Below are 16,493 nucleotides of genomic sequence, written 5' to 3'. Positions count from 1 at the left end.
GTGGTCTCCAGCCCTCCCCAGGCTATATAAAGAGAAACTCAAGGGGATGAAGCCGACTGACATGAGCGATTTGACTCTTTAAAAAAGCCCACTCTGTCTTTGGACGTATTCCAGCTTCCTATTTACCTACTTTTGGAAGCGGATACAACCGAAACGGGAATGCCCTCTCCCTTGGGGTCAAAGCCTTCCTACAACATCAGCGACGCACTTCTTGATAATCGTGAGTAGGATCATCGCTCAAAGTTCGCTGCGTTTCTCTGAACCCAAATATAGTTCACTGAAACATCAGCCCTTAGAAAATCCACTTTGTTGTGAAATTATTCAAGCGATCCTTTATGATAGCTTATTCACACCAGATCATGTCAAAAGAGAGTTTGTAACACAATTTGTTGAGCATTACTCATGGTTTCCGGCAGCCGCTCACAATGATGACCTCGCTAGAGGAGTTCAGACTTATCAAATGGAAGCACTCAAATCAGTCTTGGACACCAGAAGCAGCCGCTCAGCAACTCCTACTTCTGCTCCACTGAAGGAGGTGGTAGCTTTAAAATCAAATTTCAGCAAAATTCGACGTGCATCTACTGATAATGAGTTTCTGGGCTGGCTCATACAGCAGCGCGAGCAATTAGCCTCTCCCAACCAGAGAGATACTATCATATATGTCGAAGGGGGCCGATATCTGCCGTCTTTCGGTTCTTCAAGTGTTTCATCTTATTTGAGAACATCTCTATCTTCCCATCACATATACTTGAATGCTTTGAATGGGAACCCTACTATCGCCAGATCCTTGGCGTCTCGGTTTTCACGCTCTTCTCAAGTGTCAGGCTCAAGCTCACTTCAAAGGTTCAAAGCAGCAGCGCTCAGCAGTAAAGACCAGCCAGCTTCAACTCCGGGGCTGGGATTACATGACCTCATCCAACATTGGGAGGCCGAGGAACTCTCGTGGGATGATTATTTCCAGGCACTGGAGAGCTCCGATTTTAGGCGGGGTTTGAAATCGACTATGCCAACTTTGGTGGAGGAGGAAGAAGGAAAGTCAACAATAAGGGGGAGGAAAGGGAGGTTGCTTAAAGGTAAAGGTAAAGCAGACGCAGTTGGCTTAGAATAGTCTTCAACGGCCTTAGCAAATTATCACTGCATCAATTAGAATAGAGCCCTAATAAAACACATCGACGGAGACAAGATGAGGCTTCAAGAGTGACATATTCTAGAATTTCGAAGTTTAAAGCTCTCACGACCTTCCAGGCTTGTCAAATCGAACTTCTGTTTCACTCAGTTTGACAGACAGGAATAATCTTTAGTAAAATCCCAAACGAGGCTTGTTAATTTTGGTAAACGTTGTGTCTCCTCAAACTAAAGAAATATTCTAAGTGAATAAGGTTTCTCTATTTACAATTTGTGGATACTGAAGGCCTTATGAACATACCTGCATTGGCATGGGATTACCATTCGCTATTGAAGAATCATGATTTGATATTATCGCTAGTTATGCATCTAATTAAGTTAAGGTTATAGAAAATAGGAAATAGTAAATCATTGAGTCGATGAAGTGTCCGTCTTGGTAACTTCGACTGTCGTTATCATAGTCTTTGTGATACCACTATGAAACTGGCCCCTGTATGCTGCATTGCCACCACTCTCATCACTTGACCTCCCCTCAATCTCAGTCTGCACTGTCGTCTTGTTCATCACTCCAGAAGGGCTGGCTATCCTATCTCGAAGCTCATACTCCTGTTGACCAATGTTGATTGCCTTTTGACTACTGGTCTCATCATCGCCCCTTTTTCCACTGGACAAGACATGCCAGTTCTTACCACTGCGCATTGTAGCGCTTCTCAGAGTACCACGACCATAATTCGTGTTGCCTGTTGTTGGTGTCTTCTTGGAGTTCTTGCCATAGGTGCTGCCAAGGAAGCTTCGGAACAACGGCCGCAGACAGGGTAGACTGCCTGCGATGATACCGACGTTGAGCTCAACACTGGTCCAGATTGTGATGTTGCGAGAGTCCCATAGCCAGTCACCAAGTTTGCCGTAATTGGTGACGTATCCAAGCTTGGTAAAGGCAGCGGCGCAGGCAAAGACACCAAGACCAAGAATGCCAATAAGGGTTACCCGTGTACGGAAGTGCACGTTGAGTCTCCAAAGCATGGGTGTTGGGATAATAATAGCGAAGAGGAGATCAGTCAAGATATTAAACGCGGAGTTCGTGTACGAGAGTGATTGTAATGTCTTTTGTGACCAGCATTTCGACGGTACGGTTGGATCCCAGAGGACACGGATGTCTGTACATTGAAAGATGACAGTCTACAGTAGAGAATATTAGTCGTCCGAACTGAACGTCATCGTAGATGCATGACTTACAAAGAAACATCCAATCGTGTAGATTGACATGAAGATCATAATAGACAGAATCAACCATTTGTAGAACTTGGTGGACGCAATTCGAAGGAGGGCGCACCCGACGGACAGTTTGACTATGCAGATTGCTATCAAGAAGATTGGCTGACTTATGAAGTTCAACTTCATTCCTGTCATGTAGACATCTGGGTCAACATCGCCAATGTGCTTTCCACCACCGTAAGCAAGCTGTGCGAAGATTACGCCTTGACCTGCCCAGGATAATGCGATGGTGAATATCATGAAGGCATCCTAGGCGCAGACTTTTAGAAAGATTCAGGGCTTGGCACAGGAGCAGTGGGAGTAAAAAAGGGAAATAAACGAGATGAGGCATTGATGCAACTTACATCCCAACCAATGTTGCGAATCATAAACAACCGCACATAAACGCGAGCCAAAACAACAATAGTCGCCAGAGTAATCACCAGAACCGTAGAAGCAAGAATATCGACCGCTCCATTCTCGTCGGGATTAGAAGGGAGCTGAACCTGAGGATCCATGGTGGCCGAGGGAAGGATGTACAAAGACCCAAGAACTTGGGACGATGGAGAAGGGGCAGGATAATAAGAAAAGAAACACGCACAAGAGAGGGGGCAGCCAGGGGGTCTCCTATCGATCCTTTACGTCGTGTGCACCACGTTTTCGACAGGGTGTTTTACGAGCTAGAACACAAAATTTCCACTGACCAGGAAATCAAGTGGAAGATTATGCATATTGCCGTGGCTGCGAGTCCACTAGAAGCCATCTGTCATTACTTTGACGCGGCTGAACTACCAAGTTTAATCAAAGATTCTTCACATCTTTTTGATCTAAAGACGACCCTTGTATTGCCACTGTGACTCCGACGTTCAGGTGTATCATACGAGTTCCCTAACGGGGAGTCTGACCCTGGCTGGTGGTAATTGGCCTTACCAGGATTGGATTAATACATCTGCAGGTCCTCTGGATAAAGGACTTATGAAACGCTCAGGTCTCGCTCTTGTTCTGCATTCAGGTTATAGCCGAGGCTAATAGAGAAGGTCGAGTAATATCCGTAGCGACCAATGCGGTGCAGGTCTTGGCGGCCCACCTGACAAGGTGAGCGAGGTTATCTCGACCTGATTGTATTATATGTGATATGCATCTCGACTATGTGATCTTGCCTATTTAATCATGTACTTGAATGTAACTCCGCGATCGAAAATGGGTGGGTTAACATCTCTCCTCAAAGTGAAACATCTGGGTGACATCGAGTGATTCGCGAGGGAGATCGACATAACGATCAGCAACAATCTTTTACTAGTTATGCTAGTCTAGTCGCCGGAGAAAAGTAGTTAAAACACGAATCTTTGTCCCGTCACTAACGGGAATGTCAATGTTCGTGTCCGAGATGTTATGGATCCCAAATCTCCACTCGTCTTAGCACGGAACTGTTCCGGATCATCAACCCTAGTTTCTCCCGGCGCCAAAGCGTCAATCTAGCGTCTACCTACGCTATTACTCCAGCATCCCATAGTCTCCTGAAATCCAGGGCTCTGGAATGTGACAAGAACGTTGGTTCATGGCTTCAGCTGCAGAATCATGCATTTCGCGAGAGAAGACCTACCGTAAGCACTCTATTCCCCTGAATTAAGAATCGTCCGGTGGCGTAGTTGGTTCACCCCTGCAATTCCAATGCTCATGCAAACCCGCTGAGGAGTCCCTAAATCGGATTAGATCTAAGCTATAACTTATCTGGCCGAACGAACCGAACCCCTCCGCCTCGGCAACAAGGGACGGGCTTTTAGGAGCCCACATAAAAGTTCTCGTCTACCGTTGGTTCTAGGGTTTTAGTCAACGACCCTGCCTTCGTCTCGGGGGTATATTCCCGTTAGAGATGTAAGCGTACTCGCTCCAATTGATAGGCCCTAGGTCAAGATCCATGGGCTGGCCCTGAACGATTATGCGTGGTAATCCTTGACCTTGAAATGCAGGAGAAGGGGAAATGTCCAAGGGGATGATACAGTAGTATATAGCTCATCACCTTTCTGCATCCAAGACAGTCTTCACTCACTGGTCCTTCAAGCCAAACACCGGTGCTGCAAAGAAGATCCCTGCCCTTTCTTTCGTCCCTTCTTTCTCTTGTCAAGGTTGCCATCATGCGTGCTGGTTTCATCTCCCTCCTGGCCCTCAACGCCGCTGGTGTTTTGGCTGCCCCCCAAGCCACCACCGTTGACTCCTCTGCACCCGAGGTCACCAACCTCGATGAGCTCGCTGATCTCGCTACTGCTGCATATGAGACTGCCCAGGACCTCGCTGGGGATAAGACCAAGCGTGCCAGTACCTGCAACTGGAGCAACGTCCGTGTTCGACGAGAATGGTAAGCTCCCTGTCTTTCCTACACAGCATTTTCTCTAACATCTGCTACAGGGGCACTCTCTCAAAGACGGAGAAGAAGTCTTACATCGACGCTGTCAAGTGTCTCCAGTCCAAACCTTCCAAGTCTCCTGCGTCTTTCGCCGCTGGTGCCAAGACGCGTTTCGATGACTGGGTTGCTGTTCATCTGAACCAGACTCAGATGATCCACTACACTGGTAACTTCCTCACATGGCACCGATACTTCACTTGGCTCTATGAAGAGGCTCTTCGAAATGAGTGTGGCTACAAGGGAACTCAGCCTGTAAGTACACTCACCATGCTACTAAACTACTCTCACTAATACTCTGGTAGTACTGGGACTGGGCTCTTACTGCCCTCAGCGGCCTCAACAAGTCTCCTGTCTTCGATGGCAGTGACCTGTCCCTCTCTGGTGACGGTGAATTCATCCCTAACGAACCCGATATCATCCTCGGCGCCTCAAGTGGTCTTCCCCCCGTCTACCTTCCCGCTGGCTCTGGCGGCGGCTGTGTCAAGTCTGGTCCTTTCAAGGATATGAAGGTCAATTTGGGCCCTGCTGCCCTTGACCTTCCTGGCGGTGGCGTCGCTGCCAACCCCAACCCTCTGGACTACAATCCTCGTTGCCTGAAGCGCGATCTCAGCGACGCCGTCAACAAGCGCTTCGCTAACGCTACATCTATTCTGAACAATATCCTTAAGCCCAAGACTGTTCTGGACTTCCAGATGCAGATGCAGGGTGTTCCCGGCACTGGTGACATTGGTATTCATGGAGGTGGTCATTACTCTCTCGGTGGTGACCCTGGTCGAGATGTCTTCACTTCTCCCGGTGATCCTGCTTTCTACCTGCACCACTCTATGATTGACCGTGTCTGGTGGATCTGGCAGATGCTTAACCCCAAGGAGCGTGTTAACGGCAAGAATGCCGTCCAGGGCACAAATACTTTCCTCAACATGCCTCCCAGTGCTGAAACTACACTTGATGATTATGTTAACATTGGCTGGGTTGGACCTGAGCGACAGATCAAGGATCTGATGAGCACGCTTTCTGGACCTTTCTGCTACGTCTACCTGTAAATGAATGCAGAATGGTATCTTGTATATAGCACGTATCCGTCTTCATCCGCTAAGCGTTTTAATTATTAGACAAATAGACTTTAATGCTATCGATTGAGTTCCATCTGTGATCTTCATCTGGGTTACGTCAGGACCCCAGTAGTTCATCCTCGTTTCCCTGAGATCTTCATCCGTATATCCGTAACATCAATACCACCAAAGACGGGGTCTTGGGTCTCATACAGCTAACTTTGGAGAAGCACTTAGCAACAGGGTACAGTGGTATGACCGTGCAACCGCCTCTTGGCACCGGGTAAGCGTTCAAGCGAAGCTCGTTCAAGTTCCAGACCCATGGGTTCACTCCGTTCCCCCTGATAAGCTCGCTTGCCGGGGCATTTTCCCATTTGCAGTTCTGGTTGTAACCCTACACCATTTATCGTCAAGAAAACTGCCAACTCATTCTTGGCACGTGCTGTCATACCCCGGCATTTCTGGTGCATCATGCCATTTACCATCCTGAAAGAGATCACGGGCTGATGCAACCCTTTCCCCGCGAAAACCTTCAGGGTTGTATTCGCTACCCCTGTGGTTTTCCCCTGCATTCAGCGAATGTTACCAAGCCGCCGTGGCTTTGATACCCTGGCCCTATATATGTCATCTTATACATAGCGAATTGCGGGCTTTTCGGCTTGTTTGCTTGGAGGAATACTTCCTAGTTTCCTTTGTTTTCGGGAAAAGCGGCCGGCTCGGCGTTATGCTTCCTTGGCATACCTTTGTACAACTTTGTTAATATTGGGAAACATCGAAGTCTTTGATTTACGTCTATTGAACTCCTAACCCATCTAAGACTTCCCGTAGTCATAAAATCCTCGCCCGCTCTTAACGCCTAGATTACCTTCATCCAAAAACTTCTGTAGATATTCTCGGGGTGCACTTGGGATATTTCCCCTAGCATCGGCATAATGCTGCTCAATATCCAACACAACATCCAAACCAACAACATCCATCTGCTCAAAAGGCCCTTTGGGTGTTTTCAATACTCCCTTGAAAATATCGTCGATTTCTTCTGGTGTTGCAGCGCCTTCTGAAGCTGCAAGGAGGGCTTCTCTCTTGATAGCCGCCCATATTCTGATGTGATTGAATTAGACACCATAGCAAGCGAGTTTTTCGGAGAGCTTACCTGTTGTAGATGTATCCCATTGATGGTGACTTAACATGAAATGGCGAGAAGCCATGGACTTTGCATTGCTCCATCATCAATGTGATGTATGAAGGGTTGGTTGTTTCATGGCCCATGATTTCGATTTCTAGTCTTTGTTAGCAACATATTTTGCAAGTCGCCTGACGTATGATTCTTACCGGGTGTCTCAGGTGGCCAGTCTACATCCTTTCAGTTAGCACAGGTATTCTGCTAGCTTTTGAACACTTACAAGAATGAGCGCTTAGAAAACGACTCTCGTTTCTTAGATTAAGACCCTTCAATATCTCCGAACAGGAATAACTGCTCGAGTTTGACGCAATGATAGTATCTCGTGGAGCTAGTGAATCGAGCTCTGAGATGACTTTCGTCTTGAGCTCGATTTGCTCAGGTACACACTTTTCAGTCAGCCTTGAGCCATTTTTAATATCTGAGCTGCTTACCTCGACTACCAACCAAGCAGCTTGAAGAGCCTCGCGCAAGCTTTCGGGAGAATGAGTTATGATTCTACCCCAGAAAGCATTTCTGTTGCTTGAACTTTGTCGAAACTCCTCAATGGCTTCGATGCTGGCTCGAAGTTGGGCTTCTTGGCCGTCGACCAGATGGACATCGTTTCCTCTACTCGACCACTGAGATATGGTTGTTAGCAAGGAATTCATGAAGGATAAGATCATTGTTGAGGCGATACATACCATGAATGCAAGGCGTCTTCCTTGAGTGCCCGCTCCGATCAAAGTGACCGACGTCCTAGGAGTTACTGTAAGAACCATATTGACAACATTAAGAAAATGAAGAGGTTTGAGAGCTTGGATGTATCCGACTGAGGAGGAGAGGTTGAAATAGAAGCAAGGAAATAGACGTTCCAGTAGATCTTGCTCAGCAAACGATCGTCATCATCATTTCGGATCCGGTCCACGATACCCCAGAAGCTAACTTAGTGAGTGGCGAACATCTCCACTCCATTTCGACCTCACCAGCGTCATCGGATCCGAGACAAAATCAGGGTAATCGCAACCGAAAATTGTCTCTGAGGTCAGTGGCTGAATTCGCTTGAGTTGGGGTAACTTGATTACTTATTCCGCATCGCGGAAACTTACAGCGCCAAGTCCATGGCGTCGGTATGTGCATTCAACCCAACCACCTTCTGCAATCGTACATGGTAAACTGTTGGTATCACTCAAACAAAGGGCTTGCATTTTGAGTCAGCCTATGGGAACGTATGGTATTTAGACTAAAACACTAGGATGTACACTATTTTCATCAGCCGTTGTTGAGAACTTTGCTATCGCTGCCTGCACAGACTTTGAGCTCTGCGGCAAATGCCTCAACGTCCTCTCCAACGTGGACAGTAAACTCTGATAAGTTTCTTCAGTGATTTTTCCAATGCCAAAGTCGCGGTCAATGGCTTTCCTCAGTAACTGTACCCCAGCAACGGCATGGTGCGGATATGGATCAATAGACACGATCGGTACTGTGAATACCGTTTGTCTCCTACTGAACCCATCGCTCTCGATTGAATCGCGAGGTCGCTTTAATGTGAATGTGTTGTGCAAACCGAATGCTAGAGTATTCATCACCGTGTTTTCAGCATCGATGCATATGTCGGTTATATCTGGGAGAAGGTCTTGACGGTCTGTGGCTTCGATAATATCTACCAGCATGAGAATGCTGAGATGGTAGTGAAGCATAAGAGAAACTACAGAGTTAGTCAGCAGAGTTCTTTGTCGCAGGATATTACCTTGGACTTACACCATCGAAGCTTTGTCTGCTGCCCAAGAAAAGGCATGCGTTTATGACATTCATCCAAAAGAGGACGATAAATGATCCCAAATTGTTTAACAGAGTCAACTACGGCCAGGTATGCTCTCCGAACCTCTGACTCCTCATGGCCATCTCTCAGAGCTTCTTTGAATATGGCGGTAACTTTCCATCCAAGAAGTTTCCAAGAGGCCCCAGCAGCAATGATTTGATTCGCCCTTTCATCTGTCATGTCTGAGCTACCTTGCTTCCACTGACGGGCGTTCTCATCGAACATCTTGGCACAAGTTTTGACGAGACGCCATGGGAGTTCAGATTCGAAGCCGAAGAGACCCGAAGATAGAAGGGAGCGACAATTGAGGGTGAGAGATGCGGAGGTATCAAATGTTAGAGCTGCCCAGTATACAGTACTCTCGGCGTTTATGAAGCCTGATGTCTCGATTGACTCTGGTGTTGTGACAATAGCTTGCGACTTGAGAGACGGAGAAACTTTGGATCCGCTGAATTGTAGGTTTCTCTGACGTGCACGTAGTGTTTGTATCTGCTGCAAGGCTGCATGAACACAAGCCTGACCGGAAATCCCATCTGTCTCCTCTTCCTCTGAAATACCCTCAGGTATCGGCGTGAGGGCAAACAGAAGCAGAGACAGCATTGATCGGTAAGACGGTCTGTTGATGACACGTAACATGTCCCTTCGAGCATGCCTCCAGAGAGTCTGGACAAGACTGCAGTGATCCTCGTTGGAATTTGGCTCTGGAGATGTAACAGGGAGCCATCGTGCCGCGAACGCAGAAATGGTGCTCTGTAAAGACTGTTCAATATCTCGACATCGACCGACTAATTGACTGTCGCCAGTATCTACTATGCACCCATCGAGATGGCGACAGAGGTCAGATATGCTGACGTATTTGTCTGCTAGATTGTGACCGAACCTGCTCATGTAAGTACAAGTGGTGGAGACGTTTGGCTAGTACATACAAGAAAGGGCAAGCATATCTTCCCATCCAAGAGCCAAAGACCGCCTCGAAGCCTTCTCTGTACAGAGTATCAAGCCATCTAGAGTCGACATTTTCCATGTGGACACTCTCTTCTGAATTTCTTATCGGACTTGGACACCATGGCAAAGATGCTGACTCAGGCATTGCCGGCACAGTTGAGCTATCTCTGTAGGTATTATTGTCTAGGTCATTTGCAGGACCTGGATCAAAACCCGACTCACGGGATGTATCCGTGACTCGACTATCGCGTGTTGACGATGTGTCGCTTGTAGGCCGTGTCGTCCCTCGACGCGACCTGCGCTTTGTCCCTCCACTGTTTGTCTTGGCATTTTGAAGCCACTGAAAAAGACTTCATTAGTCGCTGAAAACCATTTGCCTTGGTAGTCACATACTTTGAAGGTACACGCATGGTGACGGTTCCGACAGCGTGTACACGAAGAAGTCCCTTCGCTGCTCTGGGCATCACAAGCCACACGCGATCTACGACACTCATCGCAGCTGGAGAACTGAGTACGACGTGTAACAAGACCCGCTGGCATATCGGGTCCACTATGAGTGAGCGTTGCAGTGGTAGCAATTCGCGATTCAGGAGTGAATTTCGGATCCGGATGATGTTTGTTGGGAATGAAAAGAGCCCACTTTATTTGGAAGAGAGAACAGGGAAGTCTTTCATCAGATGATGCGGGGTAATGTAGATCCCCCAGTTCAGCTTTAGTCTGGGGTTGACATTCAAGGTTAGACCGCCTTGACGGGTTGATGGTCACATTTTCATCACTTTGGAGATGGCTTCTTCAGAGCTCGATTGGTAAAAGGCGGAGAGGGTGAAATTACGGTTGAAAGCTTAATTTTGGAGAAATTCTTTGTTCGTTGGTCTGGTTTGTGTGTAACGGGCGCCGCCACATTCTCTTAGGTAACGCTGATCGCTTGCGAGAAAAGGGAGCCATGTGTTGACAGGGATCTTCGGAACCGAGGCCATGACACTCTTTGTTTATGACGTACAAGTTTTTGCATTGTAGAAACCCGTCTTTGAGTGAAGGACTGGAAGCTGAAACCACGAGAAGTCGGGGATAGCAATAGAGATATATATCAGATGAAGAGTAATAGGACATCATCTCACCGTTGTAGTAGATTGATCTGAGATCCGTAACCCACAATCGAACCATTCTTAAGAATGACTCGCTCACTCGACACGACCATCGGATCCGGTTCCAAACCATGACCTGTTTCTCAGTTTCTTATTCCAGATAAGCGTTTTCCGCCCTCCACCGTTAGCACTATTCCGCCCCTCCCCCGTCTCCATCTACCGCGTGCGTTCCTCACAAGCCTCTTACGATCTCATCACTCAAGATCAGCAACATTAGACATTGCGGGGAAATCATGGGGAAGACAAGGGTGACGCGACATACTTAAGTTCGCTGATCGTCCCATCTTTTCTGCCCATTTCTAAAACAGAGACACAGACATTCTGCGCTATCATCATGACTTCTTATTCTACTCCCCCAAATGAGAAGGCTGAGGTCTTTGAGGCCGAGGCTGCTGGTAGAGGGCAGGTTGATCGTATTGATGCTATGGCTACGGCACCTGGTACAACCCTCGAGTCGTTTTCTCATCTTGATGAGAAGAAGATTCTTCGCAAGGTTTGTTCTGGACACCAAAATTTATCATCTTATCACTAATGACTCTCAGATGGACATGCGATTGATCCCCATGCTCGCACTTCTTTACCTCCTCTCTTTTCTCGACCGTAAGCTCACCACAGCCCTCACTTGATGGCGCCCAACTAAACATGCAACTACAGGAGGAAACATCGGAAACGCAAAGATCGAAGGTCTTCAGGAAGATCTCAAAATGAGCCCGGACCAATACAACTGGTGTCTCACCGTCTTCTTCTTCACATACGCCGCCTTCGAAGTCCCGTCAAATCTCCTCCTTAAGAAACTCCGCCCAAGCGTTTGGCTTCCCACAATCATGATTGCATGGGGCATTGTGATGACACTCATGGGTATTGTTCAAAATTACCATGGTCTTCTCATCGCGCGCATCTTTCTTGGTGTCACCGAGGCCGGTCTCTTTCCTGGTGTTGCTGTACGTCTACATCACTTCTCCAATCTTTGCTGGTAAACTAACGTGTTCTCAGTACTACCTCACAATGTGGTATTGTCGTCACGAAATTCAATTCCGACAGGCACTCTTCTTCTCTGCAGCTTCCATCGCCGGTGCATTCAGCGGTCTTCTTGCCTTTGGTATCGCAAAGATGGACGGTGTCGGCGGCCTCGAAGGATGGCGCTGGATCTTCATCCTCGAGGGAATCGTCACCGTTCTTGTTGCCATCTTTGCCTTCTGGGCACTTTACGATTTCCCCGAAACTGCAAGCTTCTTGACCGAAGAGGAGCGCGCTTTCGTCGTGTTCAGACTCAAGTATCAGGGCCAGCAGAAGGCTGCGGGGCAGAGTCAGTCTCGTGTTGCGCAGGCCGACGAGTTCAAGTGGGAGTATGTCTGGGCGGCGTTTAAGGATTGGCAAATTTGGGTCAACATCTTTGTTTACTGGGGTGTAAGTCAAGATATGTGAGCTGCTAGGACGCGAGTAACGCTAACTCTGACAGATTGTTTGCCCACTCTATGGTATCAGTCTTTTCTTGCCCACCATCATTCGAAACCTTGGCTACAGTTCCAGTAAGGCCCAGCTTATGACTGTTCCCATTTACATCACAGCAGCTATCCTAGCTGTGATCGTCGCTTGGACATCAGACCGAGTTGGCAAGAGAAGTCCCTTCATTGTGTCTTTCCTCTGCGTCATGGTTGTTGGCTTTACAATGCAAGTTCCTCATAATATCACATTGCTTCAGCTCATACTAACCTTTCCAGGTGTATCTCTACCCACAACCCCAAGGTCGTCTACGCCGGTGTCTTCATCGCAGCATGCGCCATCTATCCTGCGTTCCCTGGAGTTATCACTTGGCTGGCCAACAATCTGTCGGGAAGTTACAAACGCAGTGTTGGAATGGCCATTCAGATTGGAGTTGGAAATCTCGGCGGTGTAAGTACAATCCGTTTTCGGTAGCAAGGCTCTTCTCATTAACAAACTTAGGCTATGGCGTCAAACTTCTACCGACAAAAGGATGGGCCTCGGTACATTTTAGGTCACGCTCTGGAACTTGGTTTCATTGGCGGAGGTATAATTGCGGCTCTTATCTTGATCTTCAGCTACAGCCGCATCAACAAGAGCCGTGACAGGAGAATGGCAGCTGGTGAACATGAGACGATCTCTGAGGAGGAACTTTCCGCCAAGGGAGATAAGGCTGTAACCTGGCGATATATGCACTAAATGTACCTAGCTTAGCTGTGGATTGAATTACATAACGAGATTGGACTGTATCGTGTCAATTTGTTTCTCAACTAGTCGATGCAGTTTCCTGCAGAGCATAAGGGGCGCCCTGAGGATAGCTACAGTGAAACCAGCACCCATTGCCTTCACGATAAGTAAGAATGGAGACAGAGCCAAGTTAGTCTAGTCTAGTTTAGACTCGTCACTCTCAATGCGCGCCCTTGGTTTAACTATGTAGCCCCACCTAACCCCGCCTCGTTGTCGTTGGCGCCCAAGTTTCTCAACATGATTCATCCTTAGATAGATATTTATAGTTAAGTCAATTCCTATCGACGTCGAGTCAAGCAAATACTTTTTTACCTCTATCTTCAAAATGTCTCTCTATGCTCGACAACTCAACATCAATGACCTAGAGCGGTCACTGGCCGTTGAAACTGCCGCGTTTCCTCCCGCCGAGGCCGCCACTCGCCAAAAGGTTGTGAGATCCATAACAGATCCGAGGTTTATGTCTAACCTCGATCTTAGATTGAGTATCGCTTGACAGTATGTCCTGAGATATGCATTGGCCTCTTTCTTCGGGCTAGGGCCAGCTTACCGTCTCCCATTCCTCATGACATCCCATTCGTGGAGGAATCGACATCCAGCGACGATGTGCTCCTCGCGCATGTCATCTCTACTAAAACGACCAACAAACCTGTGAGAGATGAAGACATGGACTACCCTCGCAACTGGAAAGAAGACCCCCAAGGTGACTATGCCGTGGGTCACAAGAAGAATGGAAGAACGATTGCTCTCCACGCTCTTGCTGTCGCTCCCGATTACCAGAGGGCCGGGCTAGGCAAGGCCATTATGCGCGTTTATATTGAAAGAACGAAGTCACTCAATTCTGCGGATCGTATATCTATCTTGACGTATGACCGTCTTGTTCCGTATTATCAGAGACTTGGATTTGAGCACTATGGGAAGAGCGAGTCTGCATATGCCGGGGTAGCTTGGCACGATCTTGTGAGTGGCATCAAAAGCAGAAAGACCAATTCTAACTGGGACATAGTCTTACATACTATCTTCTTCTGTGTGAGAGACCCCTACAATGGTGATGTTAGATGTGTAGCGTGATGGACTTCGGAATGAAAAGGCTCGCGTGGCCTAGAAAATCAGGCAGCCTGCTGCATACCTTGTGAGACTAATATGTAGATGATTGCTAGCTATAAGGTTCAACTTCAGGCTGCTAACACAGACAATGTGGACACAATATTCTGTTTTTCACCATAAGCTTCTACCCAGTCTGGTGAGACGAATTCTACAACAGTCTCTAGCTACATACTTTCCGCCGAGCTATCTTCGGTAAAGAATAAGCGGCTATTAGATGGTTGATTAGGTCGCAACATGTGCCGTAGGTGAATGTATCCTAAAGATAGATGTCGACTCGTCGCTTGTTTTTGAAGACAACTTCCATTGACCAGGGTCCAGATCAAACCTATGCACTTGACGACATCAAAATCTACTTAGGCATCTCAACTCTCCTTCCCTTTCCAACCGCAGAAGCGCTTCCATTCCATTCATACTGAAATCTTCTATCGGGCGTCCCTGCGGATATGGCTTATTCGTTTGTTGAGTCGTTCTTTATCGGCTGGGCCACTGGGGTCTGTACGACTTCTCTCGCCGTTACAATCATCGTCCTAGCCTTGAGAGGCACTGCACGTGGAGCCTCTGTTTTGGTCTGGCTAAGCAAGAATCACAACACCGATGTTGCTGAAACCTCTACCAAGCAAACAGTTGAAGCTACGAATGTTCCCATTCCTCAGCAAGTCCCAGAGAGCCAGGTTATCCGCAGTCAGATGAACCCAAATCCCATCACGGAGTCACACAGGGAGTTGGCTTTCCGTGTCATAACTGTCTGTGGGCCCGATGGAATCAGGGAAAATGTTGCAGGATTCGAGTTCCTAGTCGAAAATCTTTTCATGGATCTTGTTTATGGTGGCGTAGATCCTGCTATTACGCCTATCATCATTCCAACCGTCGAGAGGTCCTCTTTCAATGACCAAGAACTCGTCCGCCTTGCCGGTGATACTCCCGAAGGCGAGACGTGGTCACAGTTGATATGCGATCGAGACACTCGATTATATGCCATATGGACATTCCTCAACCGATTGCTCTACAGACGAATGGATCCAAACTGCAATGTTGAAGAATGCCTGTTGCCTCCTGAGGTCTCAAGCTGTTATCAGCTCATGCCTCGTCGCGACTTCACTCACAGTGAGTTCACTATCCATCGCATTGCTGCGGTGGGCTCTACTGAAATAATCCCAGGGGAAGACTCTATTTCAGTCTGGAGAGAGATTCTCTTCATGATGCTCATGGGTCTGTACAAAATGGTATACATACCCGCGACCGATCTCGACATGGATGACCCACGACGAGAGAGAATTGATTCCATGGCCTCTGAAGTCGTCGACGCCCTGAATCTGGAACTCCTAGAAGCTCGTGGCCGTTCAGGCGCTGATATCAAAAAGAGGCTGAGTCACATTTTCGGCTACGCAGCAAACTGTGCTCTCATCTTCTTCGGGCAGCCCTCTGTGTGGGAAACTGACTGGGATTCTGACCCAGGCCGTCTCGTTGCTCCAAGAATCCGGTTCATGTGGAATGGGCAGGTGAAATGGACCAGACCTCCTGTCGTGTATAATGGCACCCCGTAGGCTCGGCTCGTGCCTCATGAGCCTGTATCGCGTCCTAGGAAGCTTCCTGGAAATTCATATGGTCGAATGTGGAGCGGTGGCCAAAGTACTTCTGATATCTGATGCAACAGTTTGTATCTAGTTAATTATTGAGAACCTGTAAATTTATTTTCTCTCCTTTGCAAACGAATAGAAGTGTAACAAAAAATCCACCCAATGTCGGATGTGAAGCAACACGAGGAGAAGTCGCCCAAGCGAACATACCCGCCTGAAGTCAGCCTGTACGCTGCCGATCTCCTTCATTCAACAGCATACAGTTTAAATTTTACGATATAGCGGGCGTTACTATGCAGTAGTCTCCGTCGGCAGCTGGCATGTAGCAAAGACATGTTGTGCCAGGCACTGTGAGTGTCGTACAAGCGAGGGGGTTGGGCCAAAATGAAGGACTCTGAGCTGCGCGCTCAGACAATTAGAGCTTATCGCAAACGCATTTGTGTAGGCGGACTGCGGTCGCAAAACACATCGATAAATTACGGTAACATGTTGTGAATTAGAACAAGGCTCCACCTCCTCCGAGCTGCAATGCCATCTGAAACTTTCCCCGTCCTGTGTGACATAAGAGGCGACTCTAGACCTTCCAATTCTACGCCCCCATTGACGCATGACGAAGATGGGAGGGAAAACAGAAGCTCCTTCAGGCCAAAAATATATGACAACTGACCAACGAACCAGCG

General features: G+C 47.8%; 7 protein-coding genes across 8 annotated transcripts; 5 read left to right on the top strand and 2 right to left on the bottom strand.

Annotated features, from left to right (window-relative positions):
- Nucleotides 1–425: 425 nt before the first annotated feature.
- Nucleotides 426–530, top strand: FOXG_18797 (uncharacterized protein; the record flags this gene model as incomplete). Its single annotated transcript, XM_018398939.1, has 1 exon — nucleotides 426–530. The coding sequence occupies one exon, from the start codon at nucleotides 426–428 to the stop codon at nucleotides 528–530; it is 105 nt and encodes a 34-aa protein (XP_018238991.1).
- Nucleotides 531–1,437: 907 nt separating this feature from the next.
- Nucleotides 1,438–3,189, bottom strand: FOXG_04316 (uncharacterized protein). Of its 2 annotated transcripts, none has more exons than XM_018382302.1 (3): nucleotides 3,084–3,189; nucleotides 2,362–2,649; nucleotides 1,438–2,304 (listed from the first exon to the last, which is right to left on the bottom strand). In XM_018382302.1, the coding sequence occupies exons 1-3, from the start codon at nucleotides 3,108–3,110 to the stop codon at nucleotides 1,534–1,536; spliced, it is 1,086 nt and encodes a 361-aa protein (XP_018238990.1). In that variant the 5' UTR covers nucleotides 3,111–3,189; the 3' UTR covers nucleotides 1,438–1,533. The 2 variants fall into 2 exon arrangements, with proteins under 2 accessions (XP_018238990.1, XP_018238989.1); XM_018382301.1 differs by lacking the exon at nucleotides 3,084–3,189 and adding an exon at nucleotides 2,745–3,057.
- A 1,017-nt stretch (nucleotides 3,190–4,206) lies between these two features.
- FOXG_04315 (tyrosinase) lies at nucleotides 4,207–5,929 on the top strand. The gene is made up of 3 exons (XM_018382300.1): nucleotides 4,207–4,735; nucleotides 4,786–5,035; nucleotides 5,086–5,929. The coding sequence occupies exons 1-3, from the start codon at nucleotides 4,515–4,517 to the stop codon at nucleotides 5,824–5,826; spliced, it is 1,212 nt and encodes a 403-aa protein (XP_018238988.1). The 5' UTR covers nucleotides 4,207–4,514; the 3' UTR covers nucleotides 5,827–5,929.
- A 718-nt stretch (nucleotides 5,930–6,647) lies between these two features.
- FOXG_04314 (uncharacterized protein) lies at nucleotides 6,648–10,168 on the bottom strand (the record flags this gene model as incomplete). Its single annotated transcript, XM_018382299.1, has 12 exons — nucleotides 6,648–6,933; nucleotides 6,986–7,112; nucleotides 7,165–7,185; nucleotides 7,236–7,389; nucleotides 7,447–7,632; nucleotides 7,696–7,750; nucleotides 8,101–8,147; nucleotides 8,254–8,699; nucleotides 8,753–9,598; nucleotides 9,740–9,796; nucleotides 9,981–10,072; nucleotides 10,152–10,168. 12 exons carry the CDS (start codon nucleotides 10,166–10,168, stop codon nucleotides 6,648–6,650), a joined length of 2,334 nt encoding a protein of 777 aa, XP_018238987.1.
- A 1,023-nt stretch (nucleotides 10,169–11,191) lies between these two features.
- On the top strand, nucleotides 11,192–13,169 carry FOXG_04313 (uncharacterized protein). Its single transcript, XM_018382298.1, has 7 exons — nucleotides 11,192–11,396; nucleotides 11,446–11,503; nucleotides 11,558–11,844; nucleotides 11,897–12,310; nucleotides 12,363–12,574; nucleotides 12,625–12,796; nucleotides 12,848–13,169. The coding sequence occupies exons 1-7, from the start codon at nucleotides 11,238–11,240 to the stop codon at nucleotides 13,082–13,084; spliced, it is 1,539 nt and encodes a 512-aa protein (XP_018238986.1). The 5' UTR covers nucleotides 11,192–11,237; the 3' UTR covers nucleotides 13,085–13,169.
- Nucleotides 13,170–13,358: 189 nt separating this feature from the next.
- Nucleotides 13,359–14,445, top strand: FOXG_04312 (uncharacterized protein). Its single transcript, XM_018382297.1, has 3 exons — nucleotides 13,359–13,559; nucleotides 13,610–14,089; nucleotides 14,136–14,445. The coding sequence occupies exons 1-3, from the start codon at nucleotides 13,458–13,460 to the stop codon at nucleotides 14,160–14,162; spliced, it is 609 nt and encodes a 202-aa protein (XP_018238985.1). The 5' UTR covers nucleotides 13,359–13,457; the 3' UTR covers nucleotides 14,163–14,445.
- Nucleotides 14,446–14,679: 234 nt separating this feature from the next.
- Nucleotides 14,680–15,780, top strand: FOXG_04311 (uncharacterized protein; the record flags this gene model as incomplete). The annotated part of the gene is made up of 1 exon (XM_018382296.1): nucleotides 14,680–15,780. The coding sequence occupies one exon, from the start codon at nucleotides 14,680–14,682 to the stop codon at nucleotides 15,778–15,780; it is 1,101 nt and encodes a 366-aa protein (XP_018238984.1).
- Nucleotides 15,781–16,493: the final 713 nt, after the last annotated feature.

The sequence above is a fragment of the Fusarium oxysporum genome, chromosome 4 (assembly GCF_000149955.1).
Source record: "Fusarium oxysporum f. sp. lycopersici 4287 chromosome 4, whole genome shotgun sequence".
Classification (NCBI taxonomy): domain Eukaryota; kingdom Fungi; phylum Ascomycota; class Sordariomycetes; order Hypocreales; family Nectriaceae; genus Fusarium; species Fusarium oxysporum.
Note: the sequence above shows the minus strand (reverse complement) of the source record. Positions and strands in the feature narration are given on the sequence as shown.